The 10,385-nt window shown below is 40.5% G+C and overlaps 2 protein-coding genes across 2 annotated transcripts; both read right to left on the bottom strand.

The window, feature by feature from the left end:
• Window positions 1–1,094: 1,094 nt before the first annotated feature.
• Window positions 1,095–2,496, bottom strand: LOC149207793 (uncharacterized). Its single transcript, XM_089398148.1, has 3 exons — window positions 1,486–2,496; window positions 1,303–1,356; window positions 1,095–1,214 (listed from the first exon to the last, which is right to left on the bottom strand). The coding sequence occupies exons 1-3, from the start codon at window positions 2,143–2,145 to the stop codon at window positions 1,095–1,097; spliced, it is 834 nt and encodes a 277-aa protein (XP_089254274.1). The 5' UTR covers window positions 2,146–2,496.
• A 3,460-nt stretch (window positions 2,497–5,956) lies between these two features.
• LOC149207794 (uncharacterized) lies at window positions 5,957–9,629 on the bottom strand. The gene is made up of 4 exons (XM_089398149.1): window positions 8,913–9,629; window positions 7,654–8,793; window positions 6,733–7,269; window positions 5,957–6,424 (listed from the first exon to the last, which is right to left on the bottom strand). Exons 1-4 carry the CDS (start codon window positions 9,627–9,629, stop codon window positions 5,957–5,959), a joined length of 2,862 nt encoding a protein of 953 aa, XP_089254275.1.
• Between the last annotated feature and the right edge of the window lie 756 nt (window positions 9,630–10,385).

A 10,385-nucleotide genomic window follows, 5' to 3' on the forward strand; every position in this document is an offset into this window, starting at 1 on the left:
GCAAAACTTGTAGAAAATTCAATTCCAACTTCATAAGAAAGACATCAAGCTGGATAGAATTGATCGTCACATCCCATGCATCCTGGAACTAAATGAGATGCATGGTGCAACAACCAAGGATCCGACACCTGTGGAATTGACGTCAGAGGAGCAGAAGGGCTAGTCACTTCCCCATGTTTACTTTTGTTATATGCACATAGCTTTTAATTTTCATCATAAAAGTATAAGTTTAGATAGATATGTAATGTATGGACATGAAACATAGACATATATAGCTTGGCTAGAGAGATTAAGACTATTATTTGTGGATGGCTTTCAATGTGAATAGGTGGCCAACAAACTTGGTTTCCCTCCAGGGTAAGTTGAGGCCAGCTAGCCAATCTATGTGGCGTAAATTTTCCTTTGTTTAATAGAAAATGAAATGGCCCTGCCAAGCTTAACAACAACAACAACAACAATAATAATAATAATAATAATAATAATGCTATATTGAGTTGTCTTTAGTGCAACTTATGGGAAGCTTTTCCGGTAGGTGTTTCCAGTCTAATGCCTCTAAAATCTCACCGGATTTGATTGAAATCACAAGCTTCATGCGTAATCTATGCACAATCAAAGTGCTCTAGGGATTTTTAGAGTGTTGAATCCATATAAACAGTCAAAAAACCAGTTTAAATAACACAAATCAAGATTTCACCTCGCATAGCATCGGGAAATCCAAAAAATCACACTAAAGACAACTCCTTTCTATATATAATCAAATCAATGTAAATCTATCTTAAAACATTAATGATTAAGAAATATGGAATTCTTTAAATATTCTATTATTTGTTAGAATTAAATGGAATATAATCATACCAAAATTTATATCTCAAAAATTTAATTCTTTCCATAATAGACTTTAATTTTTAAAATATTTGATCAATGAAAAATAAATTTCTATTTAAAATTGATTGGTATTTGATATTTAAAATGAATCTATTCTAATATTGTAATAATTTTTTTTGGTGAGTAAACTCTTTCCAAATAATTTTTTTAATAATAATAATAATAATAATTTTATTTTTCTATTTTATAAATGAAAGGTAAATAAAATATTAATAACTCAGATCAGTGTTAAACATTTCATCTGATTCACATGCCATGGCGTACCTGCAACCTCGCCCTTCCTGAGGAGCAGGACGCCAGCATTGAGGACCTGGGAAGTGCGGTAAAACCTGGAGTAAACACAAACAAAAGTATTTATTGCGATGGATAAAAAGGGAAAAAACAAATATAAATGCTGAACCAGCATAGAGTATAGACCTCAGGATTTTTTCCATATTTGCGCAAGTGTTGACTGCTCCTCCATAACTTAGCCTAAAATCCAAGCGGATCATCAGTGTGATTTAGAATTCTAAAATATCAAAGGAAAAAAATTTAAAGCACAAAATCTCTCGAATCTAACGCATAAACAGTGGCTATTCGTGCAAAAAGACTAAACGGTACCGAAATATCCTTCTGTTTTTTCATGATTTCAGATACTGCTGATTGCACGCTATTACGCCTCGGCGATTCCTTGTGACTAAAAAGCTCTTTGAAAGAGCTTAGTGTTTGCAACATAAACGAATCCTTGCGGGGCGACCTGAGATGGAGTGGGTTTCTGTAAGAGGCTTCCCTGAGGCGAGGAGGGAGTGGTAACTTTGACCGCTCAAGATCATTCTGGGAAGTTCCAATTTCCATTGAAGCGTCAGTTTTTCCGGACTCAAGAGCGGAAATCGTGAGATCCAAAACAAGAGATTTCCCCCCGCGAGTGAATTGACGGCGGCTATAATTGTTAGAAGATATATAGCTGCAGTGCACTTCGATCACCGTTAACTTCAAGTTTAGGTCCTTATCGACAGAAGAGGCTGTATAATCTAAATCCCCAGATTCACCATTTAGGGTTTCCTTCAGAAAGCTCCTGAATTTGCATGTCAGCTGATCGATTTCATCTTTAGCCTCTTTATTTATGCCACAACTTATAATCTCGTTCTCATCCAAATCTGGGGAGAGGTAATCCTCCTGTGTGGCATTCCCTAATCCTTCATCACTATCTTTATCTCCACTATCTGATAATAATTGAAGAGAGGGACTTCTCCTGAATCGCTCGCTCGCCATGGAATCCATGCCTAGAACACTATCAGGAGAATTGGTTAGCCTGAGGAGATTTAATTTTACAAGTGCAATGTTCACAATGAAATGGACTTCAGAATTGCGGTGCCTATGAAACGTAGTGGCCTTTATGAGAAAATCCTCCTTGGAATTGTCATAATGGACATGATACCTACATCTGTGCCCAATGTTGTGAACATGTAAGTCAGATTAGGTCTAGAACCATAATGAAAAACTAGCCAAAGGATAGATATTTTTTTAGAGGACGTATGCTGTGAATTGCTTCTTTCAAGACTTACATAAGCAAAATCGGGCTAACTGAGGATATTCTTAAGAGGACGTAATCCGTGGATGGTTTCTTTCGATACAACAGTGGATATAGCAGGCGGGCGAGCTACAAATCGGAGGCCGACGAAGATCCACGCCGCTAGATACTTAATGGATATTCTTATGCTTAAATTTTCGTGTGCCAATGATGCCATATTGAGTAGTAAGTCTCTTTAAATCCAAGTTATTTCACTCCGCAGATTATTATATTTTAGATTCTTGATATAATAATTCGAAGTCGTCGTACTGAAGCATGCTTCCTGAAACTTATAAATAAAATTTAAATACGTTAATTGAGGCACGCCTACCTTAAACAAACACCATGCGTGGATCATGAGCTCCTCAGGTTTATGGCTGTTGCTTTGCATGCCATATATACATAGTGGATGTCAAATTGCAAAACAGTTATATCAATTTCGTAGTTTGGAATTAATTATGAGATAAAGCTTAGAAGACGGTAATATTAAAAGTCTGACCTTTGAAATATGTATATATATATTAGTTTTGAGGCAATTTGAATGCTGAGATGAGACATAGACATTATTAGTCCCCACCGTTCGTGCTTCCATGACTATAGTAATTTATTTTCGATAGTGTATTAGTCCTGCACGAAAACTACGCCAATTTCAAAATCTTAAACCAAAGCTCTATAAATTCATATATTTGTGTGTCAAAAGTTTTATGAGTTTCATGATTTTAATTAAAGTTAAAATTGGAAGTCTTATTCGACGGTTTTCCCAAGACACCCACTTGACCTTATTGGAAGCTACAATATGAGTTGCTAGGATGAACAGGCTTTCTCATGCTTTTCCAGGTAAAGTAACGCTAGGATTACTCGGCATTAGTTTGCTAACAATAAATGTTTAGTTAACTCCCTTGGATTGCCTAGATTTAATTAAGTCCCTCGGGCAGGGATGGAATTTGACTGGCAAATCGGACCGTTAAAAAAATTACAAAACATCAATATTTTTGGTTGAAATTATGAAAACGTAGATTTAATTAAGTCCCTCGGGCAGGGATGGAATTTGACCGTTAAAAAAATTACAAAACGTCAATATTTTTGATTGAAATTATGAAAACGGGTAAGAAAGTGTGAATATCAGTAAATTTAACGTGTGAACCTGGTTTGAAATTCCAACCCTTCCCTCGGGATGCCTTATATCTAGGTGTTGAATTTAGTGCCATTTAGGCTTTGCTTTGCTTCTTGTTACTTTTCATCTATTACTTTGCCTTATCAGCTAGATTCTCTTGGGCTCATCTTATACTGGAAGCTTCAAGCATATTTCTCTTCATTTCCTTCTCAGTAGGTGAAAGATGATTCCTTCATGTGCCATGAAGGATATGGCATAACCTTTGTACCTATTTTTTTTGGCCACATCTCATTCTCTCACAATATTGTCCTTTTTGCAGAGGCTCTTTAGCCTGGGAATTCTAACCCATTTTTTCCTTTAAATGACTCGTTCACATTTCAGTTTTTTCGTGCTACCTTGGCCCCTGCCTAAACCGTTGCATGATCTAGCATCTGCACAAGCTATGAAGCATATATATCAATGCTCTTATGTGAATCATTGAATAATCTTATGCCTCTGGACAAGGCCTTAAATATTCAGGTTCCAGTATGCATATCAATGTTCCTTCAAGGTCACGTTTCAATTTATTTCTCAATCTCTCCTTTAGATCTAAAGATGCTTCCTATGCCTTCTGGGCATTTATGTTTGCCTCTATATATGTCTATTTCCTTTATTCCAACCCCTCTTGCAAATTTCTTTTCGTCCTTTTCCTTTTTTCCAAATTCTGTTTATTCCTTTCTGCATGTTATATCGAAAGGGGCTAGTTGATGCAGCTATGGGTACGGAGTGAGTCTCATATGCAAGTGTAGTATAGAGAACGAAGCCGAGGGGGTATATACGATTCCACCGAGGGAATCAAGGTCCGACTGAGGAACGACTAGCTCCTTATAAAGCTATTTATTTTTTCTCTGTAAAGACTGATCTATTATATTAAAAGAAAAAGAAAAAATATGTACAGAGAGGTTTGAACCTCTGAGGGGGCCATGGCCATCCCTCTATCAAAAAAACTTTGCAGATATTGCTGTTCTCTTGGATTACAAAAAGCTTGTTCAAAAAATTGACACCTGAACTCAGCTCAATCGACCCAAATACTAGACCGGACATGACTGAATACTACTTGATACCAACAATTCAAAAAGGAGTTCCAAATTAATCTCCCAGCTTCTGAAGGTGATGGAAGGTGGCTAGCCCACTGAGAGTTCGCCGCAAGCCCAAGAAACCCAAAAAATTGAAACATTGTTCTGAAACTGAGGGTGCCAGAGAATAAGCCTACTTTGACTCACCAGTACCATCGTCAATTGCTGTATCCGGAGCTCGCTCCCAAGTTATCATAACGTTATCTTCAACATCCATTAAATTGCCACCCGGAGGGGCGACAGGATACAAGACATTGTCAAACTTATTTGCTGGTTCACAGGCAATAACATGCTCCTGAGGAGAGTCCCATTGACCGCCTGCTTCGTCTTGACCGACCTCTTCGTGTACCTGCGCCGAGACTTTGAGAGTTTCTTCCTCCAGGCTGCTTTGGGAGGCACTGACTTTCTGAGATGGTAACTGCTCCTCTGATTCTTCATCTGAGCTGGCCAACTCATCTTCCTCCTCCGAGAAGATGACCGTAACTATAGCGGAAATAAGCGGCTTGTGAAGCCTACTTTTGAATTTGAATCTTGCTGTGTGCAGCGAACTATTGAGAGAAGGACCTGATTCTTCTGAGGGAGGGCTAGATGGTGAGGCTGTGGCTAACGGGGATATACGGCGAGGAGTGGGGCTACCCCTTCCCCCCTGTCCTCCTCGGGAACCCGAGTTGCTCCCTCTCCTAGGAATGCCGCGACGACGGGGTGCCATGGAAGGATATATCAGCAGATTACAGGCACTCTGAGGCTGTGGGTGAGGGATTAGCCAATCACAGGTTGAGCAAATTCTAATTGAAGACCCAACAGTAACTTGGAAGACCTTGACTCTGAGGATGCAAGTGAAAGACCAGACAAACAGATAATGTCCCGCCACCGAGAGAACCCAGTTCTCGACCCAAGCTCCTACTACAGAGGTGAATACTGACCTGAATTTTACAGAAAAAATGCCTGAGACTGACCTGAGACGGCTTAAACTGAAATCTGAAACTGGCTTGAAACACCCAGCCCCGACGCAATTATACCTCAGGCTGAGCAGCTGGGAATTGTTAAGCTTCCACGGCAGCTTCCCCTGAGACTCGGACTCCCAAATAGAACCTCTGCGTGCCGAGAGAGGATGCTCCTCGACGTTTCCAGAACAAGCCAGAACAATAGAGACCCACAGAATTAGCGCCATACTGATATCCTCCCTCAGCGTACCTTGATAGCGTGCCGTCATTAATGAACCATAAATGCCCACCTGATGCCACTTGCGCCAGCCTATCTCCTCGGCCGCTACCATCTGCTCATGCAGGGACATTAGCTTCTCATGTTGACACCCGCATCCGGGTGTGGTTCTTGTCTTGACTGCATATCTCTTGTTAATATGGAATGGAAGGTAGAAAGTTGGTTCTCCGAGGCTATGTCTTGTAGTGATCCTGCAAAGAATTCTTTCCCACTGTCCACTCCAATATTGGCAAGAAAATCTGCTAGTTTGTTCCCTTCTCTTCTGATATGCTTGAAGGAGATAGCTTGGTTGTTGTTGAGCCATTGTTGAAGACGCTCCAATCTAGTGGCCATTCTCCAGCTACTGCTGACCTTCTGTACCGGGGATCCCTGTTGAATTTTTAATGCCATATTGATAAGAATTTGGGAGTCCCCTTCAACTATCAGAGGGAGGAACTTTTGCTCCTGTGCTAGAGTTAGTCCTCTCCATAGGCCTTCCAATTCCGCTGCGTTATTGGTATTCCAACCTATCGAACCAAAGAATGATATGAGGGGCTTACCCTGGTAACAAGGAAAATTTTAAGGATGGAAAATTTTCTTGAAGTTTAAAAACATTGGCGAATCTCACTAATCCCTAATATGAAAACTATAAAAAATTTATTGATATATTTGTAAAATTATCCAAATTTATAATGATTTTATACGTAGTCTCTATATAATGTTGGCGATTTTTAAGGTAAAATAATTTTATATTCTAAAATTTGGGCGAATCTTCTTTTGTAAAATTGGAAATTGGCGAATATTTTTTGTGGAAAAATCATGGAAAATTATCCCATTGGGCGAACATTAGCCCCTAAAATTTTCCATGCCTGGTAATCTCTGATGACTCCGCCATATCCTGTTTGACCAGGATTTCCTTTCGACGCACCATCAAAATTAAGTTGAAACACATTGATTGGTGGCGGGGACCAGCTCGCAGAATTCCCTTGATGATTAGATGTATTTCCATTGCCAGAATTTGGATCTTGTAATTTTATCTGCCAATTGTCCCATATAGCTTGTTCCTGCGAATGCGATGGGAAGTCCTCCTTAGACCAGCCTTTAATAGATAAAGTTTCTCTGATGTTATGGTGTATCCCATTCCATATCTGCTCCAATGTCATTGATTGATTTTTGAAAATCCTTCTGTTCCTCTCCTTCCAAATGTTCCACATCAATAGTCCCGGTATGATTTGCCAAAGAGTGTTTAGAACCTTGCTTTGATATGGCTCTTGAGTCCAGTTGCGGAGGGTGCCGTTGATATCCCCCATCACTCTGCCATCCCTCTGACATCGGAATATGACCTTTTCCCACAATTTCCTTCCGAGCTGACAGTTTTGCATGAGGTGTAAAGCTGATTCTTCTTCCTGATTACAGTTGAGACATATAGATGGTCCATAGAAATTCCTTTTCCTGAGGTTGTCCCATGTTAGAACTCTGTTGTGTGAAAGAAGCCACAGAAAGGTTGAAACCTTCGGCCAAATAGGAGGATTCCAAATTCTGTCCCATATTTTGTCTTTGACTACTCTGTCTTTAATGATGATTTTGTAAGCTTCCTTGGTTGTGAAGATCCCCTTTTCCTCATATCCCCATCTAAGAGTATCCATACCTGCTAGCTTTAGAATTTTTCGTTTTTGAAGCTCTGAGGATAGAGAAAGTTGAATCTGCTCCGAGCTGTAAGGTAAGATATGACAAGCTTCTTTCCATTCTCTATATTCTTGGGTGGTATGTGATTTCCAGAAGTAACTTACCTTGTCAAGCTGGTTGATTTCTCGTTCTGAAATTCCTTGAATGCTATCTTTGAGATTTGGAAGCTGCTGCCATGAGTCTTCCCAAAACCGTGCTGAAAGGCCATCTTTCACTTCCCAGAAGCTATGTTTTTGAATTAAATCTCGATGTTGGATTGCTGAATTCCAGATGATCGAGCCTTTACTGACTTCCGACATTCTAATTCTCTCCTCTAAGGGCAAGTTTCTAGCATATTTCGCTGTCCATAAGACTGCCCAGGGGGTGTTTGAGTTTGAGAGCCACCTCCACCAGATTTTTGCCCCCATTGTTTTGTTGCTTTGTTCAGGATCTCTTAGCCCAATCCCTCCTGCTTTTTTAGGTAGGCAAGCCTTCTCCCACTTGACTAAAGCCCACTTTCTATTTGGCCCCGAGCTTCCCCATAGGAAGTTACGCTGCAGCTGCTTGATGGCTTTGAGAACCCATTTCGGTGCTGCCAGGATGGAGAAAAGGTAGAGAGGCATAGATTGCAGAACCGCTTTAATAAGCACTGTTCTACTGGCCATATTTAGAGCTCTGTGTGTCCAGAGGAATAGTCTGGCCTCCAATTTTTCTAAAAGGCTGGTCCAAGAAGAATGCTTGAGAACTGAAGCAATTAGAGGAGCTCCTAAGTATTTAGAAGGAAGGGACGCTATGGTGAAACCGAGAATGCGTGCTATGGCTCGTTGGGTAGAGGGAGGAGTGTTAAAAAAGAGGATCTGAGATTTGACATTATTGATGAGGGCTCCTGAGGCGTTTGAAAAATTATCAAGAATGGCTTTAAAAGAGCGCGCTTCCTGCACAGAGGGGTGACCGAATAACATATTATCGTCAACAAATTGTTGGTGCGAGACAGCAGGGGCTTGGTGGAGGGCTAGACCTTTTAGATTGTGGGAGAGAATGGTCGATTTTATGTTGCGTCCTAGGCCTTCTGCTAAGATGACAAACAAAAAGGGCGATAAAGGGTCCCCTTGTCTAATGCCCCTAGAGGGACGAAAGGTGGGGGATGGAAGGCCATTGATGAGAATGGAAAAGAACGAGGAAGATAGAAGATTGCTGATCCATCTGATCCAGGGGGGGCGAAGCCAAAAGCTTTGAGGATTTTTTTCAAATAATCCCAGCAAATGCTGTCAAAAGCTTTAGATAAGTCGATTTCGAGAAGCATACTTGGTTGTTTTGATTGCTTGAGGGAATGTATTATTTCATGGGTTAAAATAATCCCATCCATGATCTGTCTTCCTTCTACGTAACCAGATTGTTCTGGAGATATAATGAGCGGAAGCATGGGCTTCAGTCTCAATGCTATGACCTTGGAGACAATCTTGTATATGATGTTGCATAAAGCGAGAGGTCTGTACTTATCTGGAGTGTTGGATTCCTCTGCTTTAGGAATTAAGGCGATGAAAGTTGCGTTCAGGGTTGGATACATCCATCTGAGCGTACGCGATTCTTCCACCACCTGCCAGACTTCCCATTTGATTAGTTCCCAGAAGTGCTGAAAAAAATTAGAAGTAAACCCATCTGGTCCTGGCGCTTTCCCTGCTTTGAGTTGATTCACCGCGGTTTCGACCTCTTGAAGACTTACAGGTTTGAGAAGGAGAGTGTTGTGATCTTCAGTGATTAATCTTGGTATCTGCCCGATGATTGTGTCAATGGCCTCTGTTCTATCTATGTTGGGTTCTTGATTCATCTTCTTGAAATAATTGATAAACTCCTGTTCTATTCCTTCATGGGTTTCAATTTTGGTTCCCTGTTCACTGTAGACATAGGAGATTTGGTTGATCATTCTTCTTTGGACAGTGGTTTTGTGAAAGAATTTTGTATTCTTTTCACCTTCCTTCAACCATCTAACTCTCGATTTCTGCTTCCAGAGAGTTTCCTCCTGGAGGTCTCGTTCGAGGATTTTATTCTCTATAGCCTGCTCCTTCTGGATTAATTCTTTAGAACGTCCTTCAGAGATCATTTTTTGCTAAATATCTTTCATTTCTTGGGTGAGGAGTTCCTTCGATTTAAATATGTTGCCAAAAATGGATTTGTTCCAGCGCTTTATTTGCTCTTTGAGGTGCTTCAACTTCCTGTGGAATATAGACATTTTTGTCCCATCCGTTGGATTGAAATTTTGCCAAGTTGATCTGATAAATTCATGGAATTCTGGATGCGTCAACCGGAAAGCCTCAAATTGAAATGGCCGCCGTGTGCTACAACCCGGTCGATTCCAGTGTAGGGCTATGGGCCAATGGTCCGAACCTGAGTAAGGGAGGATGGAGGCTGTAAATTCTCCCCCTATATGCACTGCATTGTCAGAAATCAAAAATCGATCTAGGCGCGAGGCTACTTGCATTGGTGCTGCTCTTTTGTTATTCCAAGTGTGGAGGCCGTTGTTTGTAGGAATGTCTATTAACCAGTTATTTTGAATGAAATCTTTTAATATTGATCCATCCCTGTTTGTTCTGCATCTCCCTCCCTTCTTTTCCTCTATAGAAGCGATCATATTAAAATCTCCGCCTGAGACCCATAGCGGATACGTCCTTTCTGCATTAAGCTGCGTTAAGGCTTCCAGGATTTCTATCTTGTGTTGGCTTTCTTGAGGGAAGTACACATTTGTTATGTGGCTGTGGATATTAGTCCCCAAAATATGAAAAATAGCCTGTATGAAGTTTTTGTTAGCATGTATGTTGCTTAATTGGATCGTTCTTGCATCCCAGAGAACTGCAAGTCC

The sequence above is a fragment of the Pinus tabuliformis genome, chromosome 1_2 (assembly GCF_031772625.1).
Source record: "Pinus tabuliformis cultivar Carrire ecotype Pingquan chromosome 1_2, CPIR1, whole genome shotgun sequence".
NCBI lineage: Eukaryota > Viridiplantae > Streptophyta > Pinopsida > Pinales > Pinaceae > Pinus > Pinus tabuliformis.